This window comes from Agelaius tricolor, unplaced genomic scaffold (assembly GCF_023055355.1).
Source record: "Agelaius tricolor isolate 1412-34295 unplaced genomic scaffold, bAgeTri1.0.p SCAF_79, whole genome shotgun sequence".
NCBI classification, from domain to species: Eukaryota; Metazoa; Chordata; class Aves; order Passeriformes; family Icteridae; genus Agelaius; species Agelaius tricolor.
The window spans coordinates 652,490-671,810 of NW_027269339.1; the positions used below are offsets into that span (position 1 = coordinate 652,490).

At 39.7% G+C, this 19,321-nt stretch overlaps 2 protein-coding genes across 8 annotated transcripts in view; one reads left to right on the forward strand and one right to left on the reverse strand.

Annotated features, from left to right (window-relative positions):
* CYFIP1 (cytoplasmic FMR1 interacting protein 1) overlaps positions 1-19,321 on the forward strand; it is a 76,327-nt gene that overhangs the window by 48,735 nt on the left and 8,271 nt on the right. For all 5 annotated transcript variants that reach the window (XM_071418253.1, XM_071418252.1, XM_071418254.1 and 2 more), the window contains 2 exons: positions 9,528-9,671; positions 11,203-11,293. In XM_071418253.1, the coding sequence (XP_071274354.1) occupies positions 9,528-9,671; positions 11,203-11,293 (235 nt within the window). The remainder of the gene's footprint in view (positions 1-9,527; positions 9,672-11,202; positions 11,294-19,321) is intronic.
* On the reverse strand, positions 549-7,606 carry LOC139585480 (fibronectin type III domain-containing protein 9-like). 3 transcript variants are annotated; one of them, XM_071418259.1, is made up of 2 exons: positions 7,030-7,606; positions 549-4,647 (listed from the first exon to the last, which is right to left on the reverse strand). In XM_071418259.1, the coding sequence occupies exon 2, from the start codon at positions 4,598-4,600 to the stop codon at positions 3,929-3,931; it is 672 nt and encodes a 223-aa protein (XP_071274360.1). In that variant the 5' UTR covers positions 4,601-4,647; positions 7,030-7,606; the 3' UTR covers positions 549-3,928. The 3 variants fall into 3 exon arrangements, with proteins under 3 accessions (XP_071274360.1, XP_071274358.1, XP_071274359.1); XM_071418257.1 differs by having other exon boundaries at positions 549-4,720; XM_071418258.1 differs by having other exon boundaries at positions 549-4,771.

The window sequence follows — 19,321 nt, forward strand, 5'->3', positions numbered from 1 at the left end:
TATAGGTTTTGAGATATCTCAGGAGTTACAAATTTCAGTGCTAAAATATCTGCTACATTTGTAAAATCTAAAGGAGGTAGAAAAAGATTCACATGTTTTAATGTGGAATGTATCAGCTGACTGCCTGCTCCTGTAAATAATGTTTTATGTAATTGTTCTCCAAAAAGGAACAGTAAATTATAGGAAAGTGGAATTTTCTTACATTAGAGTTATTGTGTTCCTTACTATTTTAGTAACTGACCAGATGCAGCATAGAGCAAAAACCTGAATTTCATAGAGATTGCTAACCTAATTTATCTAAGTGATGATACAGTGGGGTGAGTGACAGATTAACTGGGGAACACTTTTTTTTATTAGTCAGGTTACATTATTAAAATGAGTTTAGTAATCTTCACACTGAGAGCTATACATTTTCAGAATTCTTGATTATTTTTCTATATGAGCAGCAACAATCAAGCCGGGGGGGGGGGGGGGTCTTACTTGCATTTTTGGGGCAAATTTCATAACTGCATAGGCCTATATTAGAAAGTACTCATGACTCTCTATAGTTTTAAATTTTAACAAGAGCATATTTTTATTCTTGAATTGAATGTATTTTGAAATTGAGGATATCTGAATGGAATTTTTAACATTTCCACTTTATATTGCCAGTTAACATTTCCACTTTATATAGTCAGTAACAGATAGGAATTCTTACATTATAGAGGCTTCACTCCTACAGCAGTAACTAAAGAAATTTTTTGTTTGTATCTCAAAGTATTCACATATTCTCAGATATTTCTAAATGGATCAAAGCATCTGGTCTGTAGTAATGTGTCTTGATACTTAGCATAGAGAGTTGTAATAACATTCTCTTTAGCAACTCAAGTTTTCTGAGTGATATCTTCATGTAATTAGCAAAACAAAAACCCACTGATACAACTTCCTTCTTCTGGTTGATGTGGAAGCAGAGCTGTCAGGTGGGAAGGAGTCAGCCTACAAAAGCTTGTTAGCCTTTTAAATGAGCTGGATTATTTTAAATGTTTGGTTGAGCATGGTCACTGAAATCCCTTTACTCAGTTAAAGTATGTGTAGGATTAATGATATTAATGTTAGCAGGTTGGAATATGGCAACATTGGGTGAATGCATGAAATACTTTATAATATATATAAAAGAAAGTACTTTTTCTGGGGACTAATTTTCCATGAAATACTTGGTTTTATAGAGGTTGTGTAGACCACAACTGAAGGGCTTTCTTTTTGTCTTATACAATATTTTCCAAATATTGTCATGTTTTTATGTCTCCAGCCCTTTGTAGATGCTAACTCATTTATTTTGTGAAAAATATGTGTTTGAAAGGTACTTCTCACTGTGAATATAAGGATTTTTATCTACTGCTGGTGCACAAATTAAAGTCAGTTTGCACTGTTGGAACCTGCTATCAGTTTGGTAATCACTTATAATGTTTGCCCCTTATTGGATGACTGTTGAGTGGAGAATTACCAAATCTAATACAGAATTGCCTGAATAAACCTGAATTAATCTGTAATAAAACTTTCTCAGCAAGAAACAAAGAATCATGCAGCTCTGTGAGCATGTGATGACATGAGTTTTTCAGAACTAGAGCAGAAAACAGATGACACTCTGCATGAATTGCTCATTTGCAGCAGGTACGAGATGGTCCATTGCTTGTGAGATGATATAAATGTTTATCTTAGTAGTGCACAGTAAACTCGGTGGGTGGAATGGTTTTATATTTAGAGAAGGTAAATCCCTTGGGAAGCAGCTACCATGGTAGCTCTTTGCTTTCTCAGTTGGATATAGGCATGTCTTTTGGTTGTGTGTGTTTGTGTATAAATAACAAAATGCAGTAGGTGAATTGCCTCAAACCTGCTTTAAGCAGAACTGCTCCTTGTTCTCAGTATGGCATGTACATGTGTATATAACATAAATGTGTGTCTGTATATGTATTGGACTGCCTTAAAACCCACACAAAGAAATGGACATGCAGAGAAGTAAACAGGTTTCCAAGAGCCCAAGATGTTGGCAGAGATTGTGTGTCTCTTGGCCTCATCCCATTAATATTAAAATAATCTTTTCTTGATGAAAACCTAATCAGAGAAGTGCTACTGTTAATTTGATTACAAGATAATTTTAAAGCATTTTCTCTGTCCTCGCCACCCAGGCACCCCTTGATGGCACTAAACCTGTTGTGTTGGCTTCATGTTCTGATGAGGGTTTTTCAGTGCCTATTTAATGTAACGTTGTCATTTGAAACAGCAGTGAGCTGTTATTCTCACAGTTTATTTGAGACTGACGTGCAAGACAAAGGAAAACGTGTCAGCTGGAGGAAGTGCTCTGCAGCAGGTGGAGAACACGTTATTGCTAAGTTCACACAATAAAAACGCCTTTTGAAGTGTTTTCTGAAAGTCATACTCGCCCCCGTTCAGCAAGTGCTCTGTGTGTCATGCTTATCCTTCTCAAAAAAAAAAAAAAAAAAAGTAAAGAAAGATTCATCACACTTATGCCAGCTTCTCCTTAGCACTCAGAGTCGATGCATTTCACAAGTCATGGGAATTGTTGTCAAAATAGAGTAGCTGAAAAGATCCGCTACCTGCTGTGAAATATTCATGGGGAGCTCTCTTGCCAAACTTGTATCCCCCCTTAGCTTCCAGGGTGGAGGGGGATGGCAGCTGCCCAGCCAGCAGCTCTCCAGCCTTCACTGGTGCAACCAAGCTGTGTCAGAGAGAGCTGACTTCACACGTACATTCGTACCAAGAGCAATTAACTGCCTGCACTCACAGTGCACCTTTGTCTTTTTTAGGCATAATATACAGCAATACTAAGGTTTATTATGTTTTTATGGAACACAAATGCACTTAAGAGGTTTAAAACAGGGTGACTTCTACATGTAAATCAGACAACACTTGTCACATTGTGAGGGTGAACAGAATTCTGTCCGAAGGACCTTGGCACTTTGCCATGAAGCTCAAGGCAGAGAGAGATGATCAGCAGGTTTTCTTGTTAAAAAAATAAAATGCATTTTGGCATGTTTTTGCTATTTTGCCCCACTTCTTTACACAGTATGTACTGTGCAATTGGAAAGAAATTCGCAGCTGATTAACGCATGTTATCATTAAAACTGAAAGGGAAAGAGCAAAGGAAGGGCCAGGAGCTGCATCTCTGGATTCCATTTCCTCTGCAGGGAGTCTCTGGCCCACGGAGCAGAAGGTACCTTGTGGTGGGAGCAGAAGAGTGCAAAATGCAATAACCCAGGATATTTCCTTAATTAGATGTGTCCTTACTAAGTCTCTATCTTGCATGTATTTAGACTGAAGGGAAATAAGACAAATGGGAGGATAACACTTAAAATCCTGGTGACTTTATCTTTCTTACATTCTGAGACAGACCTCAGTGCAGATGAGGGTGATGGACAACACCATGGGCAGTGAAGTGTATTGTCTGAGTATAGTACTGCTTGTAGTGTGTGTTTTGGGAAGCAGCTGGGATTGTCAGGGTAAAACTCACACTGGCAAACCACTGCACTCTGTGTGTATGTTCCAGTTGCCTATAGTTTAACAGTCTGGGTTGCCATCTGAAAACTCCTACTCAGTTTTATTCATGCTAGTTAACAAAAATTATTTTGGTTACTTTTGGCTACTTTTTATATTTGTTTGCTGTTTTAGGCTAAAGAAAAGCAATGAAAAATCCCCTTGAAATGCAGACCAATTACTTGCTACATGCTTCATTTTTAAATAATGGAGGGTAGGTGAAGTGCTTACTTCTTGGGCACATGAACCTTTGCATACAAGGTGTTGGAAAGGGGTGTGAAATCAGAGGTACAGCCAGAAGTGCTGCAGTGAGCAGTTAGAGCTCCCTGTTCTGAGCACCAACAGTGCATCTGATGTGTTTGAAGTAGCTGGGGTACCTTATGTGGCAAAAACCTTTCTAATTTATAGCAGAGCACTGTCCTGTTACTGGGACTCGCTCCTGACTTTTAGAAGAGGTCACGATGGGCTCATTGCACACTGAGGGATTCTCTATGATTGTGGCCAGCTGGATGCCACCTGGATGCTTTTCCTCAGCGTCCTGTGTGTGCTGGCTCTGCCTGCTGATCTCATCTGAGGTGTGTGCCGTGCTTTTGGTCCACGGCTCCTCGGGCTCCCGCTTGGAGCTCCCGCCCCGCTCTTGCAGGCGCTGGTGTCTCCTGCGGCAGAGGAGGTGCAGGCAGCCGTAGAGCAGCACGGCGGCGATGATGAGGAGCAGCACGCTGCTGGTGAGCCAGATGCCCAGTGCCAGCTCTTTCTTGGTGCTGTTCGCCGATGCTGGGTCCCGTTCCAGCGTGTTGAAAACTCTGCACTGGTCGCTGGAGGGGTTTGCGGACTGGCAGGTCACACACATGATGTACGTCGTGAGAGGAGTCAGGTTTTCAACAACAAAGGAGGAGCGAGTGGTGGGCACCCTCTCTTCCCTCTGGAAGCTCTTTCTGGAGTAGCTGGACAGCATGCTGTTCCAGTTAGGGTGGTACATGATGCTGTAAAAGCTGTCAACACAACTGGCCATTTTTGGCCAAATTACCATTGCTGTGTTTCCTGTGATGTTTTGGATGGTTATTCCCATCAGGATGATTTCTGGGAGGTTTTTTTCCTCTCTTGATGCTGATCTCCCTGTGGAAAGGGAAGATGTTCTTTAGAGAAGCTGCAGCACTGAGGATGTCGTTTGGATCTTAATCATAGTGCTCTGTAATGTAGGAATGGAGTTTGTTAGGAAAGTATGCTCTCATCTTTGGCACTGCAGTGTAAAAATGGGAATGAAAGTTCATAAAGTCTGGGGTGTTTTAAAATGTATATTTCTCTTCCAAGTGAAAGTGTAAAGATAAACTTAGAGAAGTTCAACCAGAGCTGCTGCCTGTACAAGTGACCGGTTGTATCTTGAGAGATGGTGAATTTTTTCAGAGTTTACAATTGGGGAATCACTTCCTTTCACTTTTTTTTCCCAGGTGATTGTACAAAAATGCAGCAGTTGTTATTTTCTCTAGTCTGTGTATCTTGCATTTTATGTTAAGTGGCAAGAGGGATTGGCAGGAGTGGATATTGAGGAATAATTGCCTCTACCATTCACAAGTCTTTATTTTTGCTAGTCACAATTAGTTGAAGAACAAAAGAGTATGTGGAAACCTGACTACATATTTTGTATTATTTTGTCTCCAATATCTTATGTTAGTTTCTTATTCAAAAGTTCACATAGGAACACCTTCCCTATGAAGACAGGCTGAGAGAACTGGTGCTGTTCAGCCTGGAGAAGAGAAGGCTCCAGGGAGATTTTACAGCACCTTCTGGTATCTAGATACAGCAATACAGCTGGAGAGGGACTTTTTATGCAGGCAGATATTGAAAGGAAGAGGAGGAGTGGCTTTAAGCTTAAAGAGGGTATATTTAAATCAGATATTACAAAGAAATTCTTTGCTGTGAGGGCAGTGAGGCACTGGAATGTGTTGCCCAGAGGAGCTGTGGAAGGTGTCCCTGCCTGTGGCAGGGTTGTTGGAACTAGGTGACCTTTCAGGTCCCTTCCAAGCCAGTCTGTTGTGTGACTCTGTGATACTCTCTGTGTTTTGCTGCTAAGTTGCACATCTGTAAGCACTGCAGCCACACTGCGGCAGTGGCTGTGAGCACGGTACATTGGTGATATCAGTGTCACAATAGTGAGTCTTGATGCTAGTCAGCCTCTTGGAAAAGCTTTGTCAAGCTTAGTGAAATACAGCTTTCACTATAGCCTACCTTTTGGATAAATAGTGGGGATTTTTAAAAATTAGTAATGCTCTTTGCTGTTTAAGTCATTTTATGTAATCCCATAGTCTGCCTGCCCTGAATTTATACTCCTCCTCGTCCTCAATTCAAATTAGAAAATCTGACAGTATTTTGAGATTCTCAGTATGTGTAACCACTGTAAATAGTGAAAGGAAAACATCTCTTTTCTGCAATTTCTCTAAACACATCTGTTAAAGAATGTATAATAACAACCAGTGGGTATTTTCATTTGTTTGGCTTGGGTTTTATGCTTTTACTGTTGTGAGGGTAACTTTTGAAAAAGAGCTTACCTCAGCAATTTAATCTGATCCCTTAGTTTGACTGTCAGCTTCCAGTGGCACTCGTGGAAGCTTTCTTCCACTTTGAAAGTTTCTCACTTTTTTGTGACTGTAAATGCCTATGACAGTAACACTGTATTTCATTGTTTATGACTTTGTTGTGAAAATTTAATTTTTTTTTTAAGATCAAGTGTAAAATGTTACATTTCCTGGCTAAGTAACAATTAATTATTGATAGTTCTCCTGAGGAAGAAAGATTGTGAAATTTGCTCATAACATATTCTGAAATTATTCTGTAATGCTAGTATTTTATAGTAGATAGGAGACTGGGAAAATGTATATTTTATAGGATATTTTTAAATGGGATTTAGATAGTGGCACTACATTAATAGTAAGAATTCTATGCCTGTTTATTTATGAAAATTGCTCAAGGGTTTTGGATTCTACTTCCTGAGAAGTGGGAAGAAAAATATGTATGTTTATTTTCATGACAATATAAAACCATGGATACGACTGATCTGGGGAGATGCTGCTCTTCTAATTCTGTGGTAAAGGCTCCCTTTTTAATACAGCAACAAGATAAAGGAACTGAGTTTGCTATCAGATAAACTTAACAAACAGACACATTTTGGCATCTACCCAGCTACTGCAGATATTAAAATAGGGTGCATTAGTGAGATCAGTTACCTTCTCTTTAACCGGTAGCTCCCTATTACTTAAAATCATAATCTATGTCTATTATAATCTAGTGGTTTTTTAGAACACTTTTTAACACAGCCTAGGAAAAATAGTTTCAACAGTTTAATCCTCTTAGCATTTTGTCAGTAGAATGAACTGTAATTAAATAACAATAATACATTTCTATTGTTACAAACCATCAGTTATTAGAAAACACAGAATTACTGACATGTAAATATTTGGAGAAGCCATCTGATGTTTTATGGATCATAAAGTCAGTACTTACCGTCGCTCCCTGATGGAAATTCCAGAACAGAATTTCTTTACGGCGATGCTGCTGTGAAAATGTTACAAACACCACTTTTTTTGTATCCCTTTCTACATGAATTATTTCCTAACTGATCTCTGTTTGCCAGTTTGCTTTTTCTTCTCCTCAGATTCTCTGGACTGAATTCTCATTGCTTGGTGATTTCAGTTTTTTTCTCTGATGCTGCTGGTAGCATGGTTTCTTTGTCTCTTCCACTTAAATTCCTGCAAGAGCACATCTTGTCTAAAGGTGCTGTTGCTTTGCTTTTTAAAGACCTCGCAGGAGAAGAAAATAATGTCTTTTCCCCCCTCTCTTGTTTGCCTCCCCTTGGCAGTATGCAGCCTGAGCATCCCTGTTATATACTCTTGTGTGTGGACCAGTGATGCTGTGAGTGATTAATGTTAGCACTTTGATGACATCAGCAACTAACAACTCTCTCCTTTTTTTTTTTAATTTAAGTAGGGGAGGGAGCAAGTATAGCTTAAAAAATAATGAACAGCAAATTCCCTTCCCTCCCTTTCCACCTCCACCCCCCCCTCTAGTTAGTGGCTTCTTCCCTAAGGATTTTATGCTTTTGTGTCTCACTGTGGGGGGGGGGGGGGGAGAAGTGGAGTTGGTGTGTAATGTTTTTTCCTAAATTCCTTGTTACAGTTTAGAAAGATCCACTAATGCAATGTTTACAGGTGGACTGTAAATTTTAGGTACTTCCCCATGAGGTTTACATGAGAGATATATTTTTAGATTGGCTGGCTTCTTATTGTTATATATTGGCAAGTTTTTTAAATACAAAAATCGTGTTTTTAGGGCTTGCTTTTCTATGACAAATTACTGCTGTGTGGAGAGAGGTTCTCTCCCTTTAACCTCATGGCAGTAAAAGGCTTTAACCCACTAAAATAAAATTCTCCTTGTGCTGTAGCTGAAATAGATAGTTCTGACATGTTTGTTGTAGGAGACTTACCTAATTGGAAACATCAAAACCAAAAAATGAAATCTCATATTTTAAGGGCGGTTGTATGAATCCTTAGTTTATCAGGACATTCATCTGCACATATGTTCTTAAGGTTTTACCACTTCTCTGTGCTGTCTTTGTCCCAGACCTCATTTTTGTCTGCAGAGAGCTATGGAAATGCACAGGTTGTACTGGAGGGATACAGCTTTAGGCTGTGCCCTGCTGGGACACATTTGGAGTTTGGCCTTTAAGCCAGCTCTGATGTAACAGCAGGACTGTGTTATGTACTAGGATTCAAATAGTTATTCAAGTGTCTATTTTAGTTTGCATTTAGAATTTTTAAGTTTCTAAGACCTCAGCTGGAAACTGGTGTTTATATAGAGACATATAACATAAATAAAAATGTGCATATTCTATTCTGATTGCGTCAAAAGATGATTTTTGAGTCCTTTTATGAGAATAAAATCCTTCCAGAGCTTGGTAGAGTTTCTAAATTGAATTCCAACTAGCTTAATGCCATGTGGTTACAGTATCTAGTGTTGACTTGCATGGGTAGTTAGGGCAGGATCTGGATTGAAGGGAATGTTCTTCCTGGACAATATTCTGTTACAGCTGTGTGTCAAGTTGAAAGTTTAACAGTATGCTGTTTTCCATGTGTGTTTTAGAGAGAATGAAAATTCAAAAAACTGGGGGAAACACAACAGTCCCTTCTGTATGAAAGGTGGCCAAGATTCCTGCTAAAATTAAATTTCAGGGTATTAGGAGAACAACCCACTTGTAGAAATGGAGAATGCTAAGTTAGTCAACCATCTCTAATCTGCAGCTTCAGCAACCAGTTCCTAAATCCTCACATCACATCAGTCTGTACAGCTGTGTTCACTTTCATGGAAGTAAACATGACTATGGCAAAGCACCTGGTCCTATTTATACAAGTGTTGAAGAATTTCTGTGAGGTTGCATCCCAGACTTAGATTTGCTTTGATCTTGTGTACAGTGCAGGGGTTTGAAAGAGAAAGATCCTTGTTAATTAGTTGCAGAGAGCAGTAGCTGCAGAAGGCTTTTTTTTTTTTTTGTAGTTGACTACTCAGAGACTTAAAACAGCACTTATGAACAGAAAATTGAAGTAATTTCTTTCAAGATGTTTTTCACATAAAATAGAAGATAGAGGAATAGAAGTTGTGCTTTAAATTCAGGGATCTGGACATGGCATTGGCTACTTATACCCCTTTATGCTTGTGTAAATAGAAAGGTAAAAAAGAGAAAGTGTTTGTGGCTTAATAAATGGTAAATAGAAGATGTCTGCTTGAAAACAAAGTGCTCACTAATTTGTCTTGCTGATAGATTTAAGTTCCTGCCTTAAGAGAAACTGCCAAAAGAGAAATTGTGTATTTAAACCTCTTTCAGAGACAGTGAGATACAAAGGTTTTATTTCAGTTTTAATGTGCTTTGAAATGACATTTAAATTACATTATTATTGAGATACAGGCAGACAAAATTTTCATTAATCATCTCTGTTTTCTTATTTTAGGCATTGAATTTGGCATATTCCAGCATTTACAGCAACTACAGGAATTTTGTTGGTCCCCCCCACTTTAAAGTCATCTGTAGACTTCTTGGATATCAGGGCATTGCTGTGGTGATGGAGGAGTTGCTGAAAGTTGTCAAGAGCCTGGTATGCTACTTGTCCTTATTTTTCTGCTAGTTCAAATGGTTTCTTAGAGGAAATGTCTCAGGAAAAACAAAGTGAAATTGAGACCCTGGATAAAAATAATTAAAATAACTTCCATTAAAATTTGATATAAGCTGTGCTTGACAGTGCTCAATGTCTTGTGTGAGCAATAGAAATAAGTGCCTTGGTGCCCTCAGGAGTGTTTTGAAAACTTTGGATTCTTCAATGGAGATTCATGCAATTTGTGGTGACCTGAGCTGTTAGGGCCTAGGTAGGCTCTGAAAAAATATGAGTATTTTAAATTAGTTGATTACAACTTAAAGACCATACTGTACATTCACTTTCTTGATATTTTTTGAGAACAGCTGTAGTGTGCTTTCTGCCTGGCACCTAACTTCAGGGCTCTCATTAATGACATCACTGATTGATGACTCATTAACAACAGGAGTTTAACCTCTGTGCTTGATTAGCAGTGCTGTTCAGGCCAGCTTTGAAGACATTATCCACACAGCCTGGGTATCCTGGGTATCTTTGTAACTGGGAGGAGGTTGAGGTGCTGGCTGTTTGCTATACTATTAGAATCTACATATACAGCCACAGTGCGTTGCAGTTAATTTAAGCCAAAGAAATTATATTTTCCTCCCTGTTGTTTGTAGGAGCATGCTGCCAAAATAATACAACTGTACCAGGGAAAGCTGTGGTATTCATAATCGTACTTCAGGCACTTGACACATTTGGCAGTTTGTTTACAGTAATTCCCACAATGTTCTAAGTACATTTCTGATGTTCTAGAAAGGCTGAATCCTGCTTGAAAAGATGCTGTAATTTAATCTTCAGGGAAAGAGGAAGACACTCATATTTTTCAGGGTTTGAGTGTCAAGTATTAGTTTGCTGTGTTTTATGAGAGGGGTGCTTTTATAACTTAGTGGTAAACTGTCTCAATTCATTAAAGGTGGCATTGAACACTTGGTCACTTATAAAGAAGGTTAAAAGGCCTGGGGAGGGTGTCCTGCCAATGCCTGATGCAGATGCTCAGATGTAGGGGGACAGATAAGGGAGAGGTGTCTAGTGGTTGGAAGACAGGCTGACTGCAGGCTGGGACTGTCTCAGCTGGTATTGCCAGAAGAACCAGTCTGGGCTGTTGCCACCATTCCTAATCATAAGGGCTTTTTTCATGTTGCTTTTGAACACATTCAGATGCTTTTTGAATGTTTTTTACAGCATTCAGATGCAGCTTTTTAACCAAAAACCTGAAAGTTAGTTAGACAGTAAAGAGTCCATAAGAGAAAAATATGTTTTCCTTTTTTACCCTCCTGGCCTTAGCTGTTGTGCCACTCTTCTTGTAGCAAAGATGGCTAATGCCATGTGAACTCTTTAAATTTGAAAAAGTTGCCTTTTTAAATATGCTGACTGGCAGAATTAAATGCAAGATTTTTAGAGCTGCTTCAGGTCATGTATAATTTGAATGCAGTTTGTTGTAAAGTTTTGTAGTTCAACAGCACTGACATGTTTACATACATCTGTTTTCTCTTAGTTACAAGGGACCATTCTTCAGTATGTCAAGACCCTAATGGAAGTGATGCCTAAGATCTGTAGGTTACCAAGACATGAGTATGGTTCTCCAGGTTAGTTTGTGTTTGATGTTACCTTAGCAGCCTTAATAAGATGATACCAACCACTATCTTCTGAATCTTTATATGTGTCTTTCCCTCCCTCCTTTTTCTCCTAATAATCAGATTTTAGCCTAGCTTTACTTTTTTATTTCTTTTTTTTTTTTCCATCAAAACAATCATTGAATGCTATGCTTTCTGAAAGTACTTAATGAAGTTTTAAGACTTCTGTAAGTAGGGCAAAAGGATGACAATCTGTATAGAGACAGCCTTATGACATAATTGATCTTGAGCTGGGATGTCCACAATAGTTGCTGTTTCTTGTCTTTCTAATAAGTGTGTTGAGCTTTTGCCTCAGCAAGTTAGCCTCTCACATTTTTTCTGTTTAAATGTCTAATTTAGGTAACCCAGTTCTCTGGAACAGCCTCTTTTCCCTTTTCCTTTGCCCTCACCAAATGCAGGATAAAAGGAGTGATACTGCTGGGAGGTAAACTGGTCCTGCCAAAAGAATAGTTATGTCTGAGGCTTGTGTGGGGTGCATCTTAGCCTCTCAACAGGAGGTGTGACAGTTGCAGAAGAAGAAATGGCATTGAAAGCTGCTTGCCACTATGGAGAAATAATTGGCTAATTAGTATTTATCACATTGTTCACTGAAATTCTGAATCTGCTTTCTCCTTCAAAATATTCCTCCTTCACAACTTCTAATTAACACAAATTAGTCCTTCCATGTGCCACCCACCTCCTGAGTTTATTTTTCCAGAGTCACTTAGTTTTATTAAATGCCACTCCAACTGGAATGAGGTTGGGTTTTTTCTGCTTCCCACAGCTTGCTTGACGTTCATTACCAATGTTAAATGAAATTGAGGTCTTACTAAGTGTTTCCTTCCTGTTTTTCTCCCTGGAGCACAGAGATGGATGAATCATGGTAGTTAGGAGTATAAAAATAATCTCTCTGAGGCTTTTAGCCATTCATCAAGGTCTGACCACAAAAGCAGTAGGTATTCTCAAATATAGATAATGCATCACCAGGATCTGTGATGCTACACGTGACATGAGGAAGCTTGCCAGAAATCCTCACCTGTAAGGGCTAAATATTTGGCAGGAGATGCCTAGGGATTTTAGGATAAACCTTTCTCTTAAAGTTGAAAGACAATCCATCCTATAGGAAAGGCAGAACTTTACTGGTGCAATGGTAACAAACTACTTTGACCTCATATTTACTCTTCCAAAAGAAATGCCATTTGTTTAGATGCCTGCTGTACCAAGAGATCAAAGCAACTCTTGGTTTTACAATGGAACATCATACTTAGTTTTAGAATTGGATTGGATCTCAAAACCCCACCTGATTCTCTGCTCCTTTACTGTCAGGTTTTGTCTTAACACATGTTGTTTTCCCGTTCTGAACTATTTCTAGCAGAGGACACATAATGACCCCCTGGAGAGACTTCCAAGAAATGCAGAGACAGCCTTTATAGCACTGTCACGCCATCTCTCCCTTCCCTTTTGTAGTCGCCAGACAGAAGAGCTTGTGGAATATCCTCCCTGGCTCTCTCACACCAGGGAAAGACTGCCCTGTGATCTCTGACACGTCCCCATCATGGAGCTGGCTGCCCTTGGAACAGACTGGCTAAGAAAGGAAAATGTTCCCTGTGATGAGGATGTGCTGTAGATTTTACCCTTCATCAGGAGAAGAGCTGCCAGGCTGTAGAAGGGCAGGCTCAGAGTATGCTTCCTTTGAGTCACTGTCCTCTCATTTCTGTGCTAAATTCTCCTCTTCAGCAGTCTTTGCCACACCTTGTTTATGTGTTTTGTCACAGAAGATGCAAGCCAACACACCAACTGTTGTCTGTTCCCTCCTCTGCCTCCAAAAGCTTCCTCAGAAGTTGTTGTAGTAGTAAGGTGGGGTATGTCTGTGCTCTGCTTCTGTTCTTTCATAACAAATCATTTTATAACATCTTTATAACTGGCACAACCTACATATACAGACCAAAATTGTGATTCCAGTCTTTAGATGAAGTATACAGATTCTCATCTACCTTGATGTAACATGCATTTATTAATTCAGAATTCATTTCCTGAGTTCATTCTCCATGTGCAAAGTGATTTAAGCACACTCAGTAAGTAAGCCTCTAGCTCTTTCATGCACTTCAGACTTTTCAATTGGATATTTTTGTTTGGACTCTGCTGATTGCAATTCCTTGGCCCCTTCACCCTTCTAGACTTGTGGATTTCTAAATGGTGATTTATTGCTGCTAAAAGGAGCAGGGTACAGACAGTGGCATCGGAGTTGTTCAGGACTCCTCTTTGCCAATGGGTTTGTTTCCATAGGAACAGTCTAAAGCAGTGGGGAACTTGTTCATCTTGTAGTCATAAAAATATTTGTCTAAAAATACATTAGGCATAAGGATTTTTAAAGGGACCTTTTAAAGTTGCTAAAGCTCTTAAAGGAATATTTGCCTTGTAAGAATTTAAGCTTGAAATTTCATCTTGGAGGTAACATTTTCTTCTGCTGTTTTTTGAGTATTTGAACCTGTCACTTCTGCTTTTAATGAATGAGTATCCTGCCACTCTGAAGTGTCATTGAATGTCATGAAGAAAAGTAGTTTGTCAGCTCTGCTGTGAGATGAGGCTTTTGTCACTGGTATACCACTCCTCCAAAATAAACTTTTTAAAAGACGAATGACCTTAGCAAGATATAAACTTCATGAGAAAGGAACCAAATTGTGTCTTTTGTCCTAAGTGTAATATTTCCATGTTTCTTCTTTAAAAAAAAAACAACATAACAAAATCAAACCAAAGAAACAGAACACTCAAAGCTGGTGCAGGACAAAGCACTTGTTATCCCAGGCCATGACCTCTTGAAGTCCCACAAGTTGGCATGGCAGTTTTAGGAATCCCTCCAAAGCCCTGTGCCATGGGCTGCTGTGTTCCCATCCCCCCCTGAGCTAATTGTGCTGCTGGCAACACTCTGGGAGCTGTTTCTGCACAGCAGTCTGGCAAAAAAGAGTCTTCCACCCCTTCTTTTTCTGGAATATTTCAGATCAAAGTCTTATAGGAACTGGAGCAAGCCTGGGCTGGGAAGCATGGGGAAGGGCAGCAGTGGCTGGAGGCTGTGAGGGAGGCATCACTTGGGGAATAGCAGAAGGATTTGTAATTCTACCTGTAATGCCAGGTTTTTGATCAAACTCAGATAAGCAGGAGAATAATTCAGGTGAGGGCACAATGAAGTCCACATTAGATGAAGGAAATGCATTCATAGGTCTTCCTGAAACCTGTCCAGTGGAGAAGGATTTGGGAAGGCATCACAGACAGTTTGAAAGAATTTAGGGGAAACCCAGATCACCTTGATGATTTTAAGAGGACATTAAGAATTCATTGGATATGCAGAAAAATGGAATAATTCTTTCTAGCAAAATAAACACAGTGCACAGGCTCCATGGTCATAATTCCTGGATACATGTATATGCTTAAACCTGATGAATATTTCCATTGAAGGGAATGAATGGTAGCTCTGTTGATATGCAGAGTTAACGATGTCTCTTGTAAGCCAAAGAAGTATTTGGATGCAGCATTTGAAGGTCTCTATGAAAGTGAACACAAACTAAAGGTTTTTTATGTTTAATAGCACCCAGTTTCTTGGGAGCAGCTTTGCTATTGCAGATTAGTAGATTTTATTTGGTAGTAGCCAAGTCAGTTCTTTGCAGAAAATAACCCAAAACACAACTAGACCAAGAATTATAATCAAGGTCCAGTTTGTTTGTAGTCAGAAATTCAGTTCTAGAATTAATAGCTCATTTTTGTCCTAATCTTTTAGGTACCAGAATTGTTATAAGCTCTGGAACATGTTTGATTTCAGTCTGCAGGTGTGAATTGAGAAATGAAAGGTGACCAAAGTGAAGGAATCCAACCAGCTTTGAGTTGCATGTGTTGATTTGCTCTGACTTCCTAAATTAATCAGTGTACAGACTGCACAGCTGAAACTTGGCATCTGCTGTTTGAGTGCTGTTGAGATAGGATTTTGGAAGCAGAGAGGGAGCCTAATCCTTTACTAATCTTCTGTACTTTACTGGGTCTATTCTATATCAACAGTCTTTGCTTCTATTGAGGTCTGTGTAAATCAGAAACTGGGATTATGTAATCAATTATTATGACACCTAATGTCTCCCACCTGCAGGAATAGAGGGATTTAATTAAAACTGCTTTTTTGGAGAGCAAAATACCTTGATTAATTTACCTTGCAAAGTTCTGTGTGTATATATAACTAATTCAGTAACTTATGAATTCCACCCACAAACAGAATTAGAGGAAGAAGGAAGGTTGCAGGCAATTAAGTGAAATTAATTTTCCTGAGACACTTGTTCTTTTTCCAGGGCTTTAGTAGGCATGCATAGTCTTCCATAAAAATACACTTCTGTGTGATGTGCACAGAAGTGTAATTTGGAATGGCATTGCTCAAACATTAATGAAAATATGATGATGTATTTCTGCCACAGGACTCCACTGGGGAGCAGATTGGTTTTTCATCAGAAATCGCCTGTGTAGCTCTGTAAACTTTCTTCTGTTTTGCTGGTAAATCAAGCTCTTGATCTAAAGGGAAGAAGTACACTAATGATGGCAGCATTTGGAACACCTGCATGCTAAGTACGGGCTGTCAGATCTTCAAAATAATACAACAATTTGTTCATGAATGCGTGCGGGTGTGCATATTTATGTATCTGTAGATGGATATTGGGGCTTTGAGTGAAGAAATAAGGAACTTTGTTAAAGACTTTGAGAGGAGCTCTTGTTGCAGCTTGAATTGCTGCTAGTAAAGTCCAGGGTAAAGAAGCAAAAAAGGCTTTGGCATAATATCCATAGATGTTTAATTCAGCCGCGCGGTGAGGTGTTCTCCTCTCCAGCACCCACTCCCCCCCAGGGGTCTCCCAGCTGACCTTGGTCTCCAGGCAGTATCAAGGTGAGGCCCAATCAGGGAAAAGGGAGGGAGTGGCTCAGGAACACCTATGTTCAGGCGTAGGAACAGGGGAAAGAGCCAATGGGGTGTAACTTAGGAGAAGCCCCTCCAGGGCCTCCACAAGCTCTGTCATCTGGAGTGACTGTAAAAGACAGTAGGTAATTTTTATGGTATGATCCTCAAGCCTCTTTGACTTTTACTGTCCTGCTGCTTTTGGGTGGACTTAATGTCTCATTTTGGTTTCAGTCACACTTTAAGTATGAATCTCTTGTTTCTGGTCACAGTTCTCTGTGCTACTCCTGTTTCTCTCTGTCCCATCCTGCTCCTTTATATTTGCTTCAGGTGACATGGGTTATTCTCAGGATTTCACTGCTCATATTGAGAAAAAATATTTCTCATCTTTCCAGATGTCAGCCTTTTTTCCTGAAACTCCCCAGAAAATCCACAGGCTGGGTAGGGAATTTAATGGAGTCTGAAAACCCTATTCTTTTTGATCCCTGTCATGACCAATGGTTGTTTCATGTTGCAGCAGCAGAATCTTCCTTGCTGTTTTGCTCAGCTTCTGTTTCTCACCACACTGCTCCCCACCCACCACACAAGCTAAAGGGAAGAGCATGTCCAAGGCCACGCATGTCACCAATATCCTGTTTGCTCAGATAGTGCTTTCTCTCCATGGTGACCCTGTGGAGTTCCTCATGGTGTTTCAGGCAGTCTTCCAGGCCTTCTGTTGGTTTACCATCAATCTCTGTAGGTAGCACAGATCATAAGATCAGAAACATTGGTAGATGTTCTAGTTCGATTTCCTCTATGGCACAGACTTAAGTCCAGGATAACACATCAGACTTTTCTTTGCAGAAAGTGTTGGAAAGAGGAAAGCATTTGATTTCTTGCAGTTCATCCTTAGAAAACCTTTCTTTCTAGATGTGGAAATCCTTTCATCAACAAAAACTAAAAATAGACTAGGGTGTGTAACTAAAACACACTGAAGGTTTGTGATAAAGCTGATTTCAGTTCCCTAACTTTGCATTTTCTTCCTAGCATCAAAAACTTTTGGGGGAAATAATTTCAGCCTTTTCAGTCTGACCTTTAAAATGGGAGTCCTGGTATTCAGCACTGCCATGGTGGGCAGGTGTGTTTAAATGACAAACATCAAGTGTTCAGTGCTCCTCACACACCTGGGGATTATGACTGGCTGGTATCCTGCAGTATTCAGTGAGCACTGACAGCCTTTCCCACAGCTTTTCCATTCCACAGCCCCTGCATTGGGGGGAAGTGGGAATTGGTGATGTGCTGGCATTGTTTGCTTTTTAGCTAGTTGTAAATGTGTTACCTTGGAAAAAATTAAGCTCAGCAAGCACTTGCTACATCTGACCTTTCTCCATCAGTTTTTCAGTTCTGTTTTTCTCTGAAGTTACTAAAGTACAAAAGTTAGGTCTGAAATTCACCTCCAGTGAATACATGTGGGAGCACTCATTTACTGTCAGTTTTCTATTGACAAACAGTTCTTTGAGATGTAACAGAGCCGTGCATCCCCTCATCATGCAGTTTATACGTGTTTTGTGTTACTAATTTTAATGATATGAGGCTTTCTGTAGAAGTGTGTAGGTTACCTACGTAATGCTTTCCTTCACTGTATGTTTTCAAGTTCCTCTGTGTCAAGTTTTTAGTGGGTCTTGGGTCTTCAAAGAGACAATAGCAGTTGTTGGTTGCTGTAAAGTTGTTTGTTTCTGGAATACATCAGTCTCGAAAGTGAAGAGTTCAGAGTATCAAAATCCATGCTAAAAGCTTTCTGGAATAGAGTCCCAATGTCCTGAGCAGAAACAGCAGCAACTCCCACACCTTTTTTTTAATTTCCTTTTTTCCACCTCGGTACAGGGGGATTTCATTCATAAATCATCCAATCAGCTAAAAACACAATTCTAAAACATTCTTCCTGCACCTATCCAAGCTTGAGTCTAATGTGAAGTAGTGTCAGTTCTTACACAAAACCTACGCATATAATTCTGTCTGTTCTATCTAGAAATGCAAGCAGTGTTCTGCTATGTTTTCTTTATGTCTAGAGCCAAGTTAATTTTGTGAAAGGTAGCACTACTGAACTTTAAACTAGGCTTTAGAGCTTTTTACTAGCTAATAGAGTTTCTTAAGGCACTTAAGATATATTTCTACTTACTTAAACTTGCGTTCTTCATGTCTGTGTGGCTTAATATATTTCAGTTTCTCTAAAGGTTCCAATTCAATCTCTGCATTCCTTTCTCTCTCTGAGGGACTCAGAGAGGCTTCTATTTCATGCATTCTAACTCCTCTGAATTTGAGGAATTTCCTTGGAAGAGATACGCTGCAGGCTGGATTTCATGTTTGTGTGCTCCCTTCAGCCATTGCCTCACTGGGTAGATAATCAAGTATGATCTCCTGCATGAGAAGTGTTCATGAGTTGTGTCAAAGGAACTCATGGGAAGGTGCTGAAGGGCATCTGTGTTCTCTTTCTTTGTCTTCTCTCAATTGCTTTAGATGTAGTTGGGTGGGGATTTATCTGGCTTGATTCAGTGTAGTGGAAATTAATTGCTGTGTGCAGTATGAAATTTGAAAGCTTTTTTATGATGCGTTTTCTTCTCAGTCAAGTGTTTTGGTGGCTTTTTAGAAGGGACAGGCTTGTGCAGAAAGATGGAGAAATGCTGCTAAGAATTAACTTGCAAAAAGCTGAAGAGCTGTCTGACCTGTTCATGCTGCTCTTCCTCTCCCATCCTGCACATGGCTTGAGTCTCTGAAAGATGACCAGACTGGGTCTCTGCAGAGGCTGCTGAGACTGTGGTTGCCTAGGCTTCTCTCTAACCAAGGGGCTCTTTCCAAGGCTTCTCTCTTTCTGGGGCTGGAGGGCAAGACTGGAAGTCCACCAGCATGTTACGCATTACCATTGCTCAGGAGAAGTTTGATGGAAAAGACACATATTTATGTAAAGTATGTGGATTTGAAAATCATAATTTTGGCTGGTTTTTAACAGCTTTGCAAAACTTTGACAGAAACTGTGTTCTGGTTGTGCTTGTCAGCAGGATCTGGTGTACCCTTGCCTGCAGAACTTGACTTGTGATCTCTGT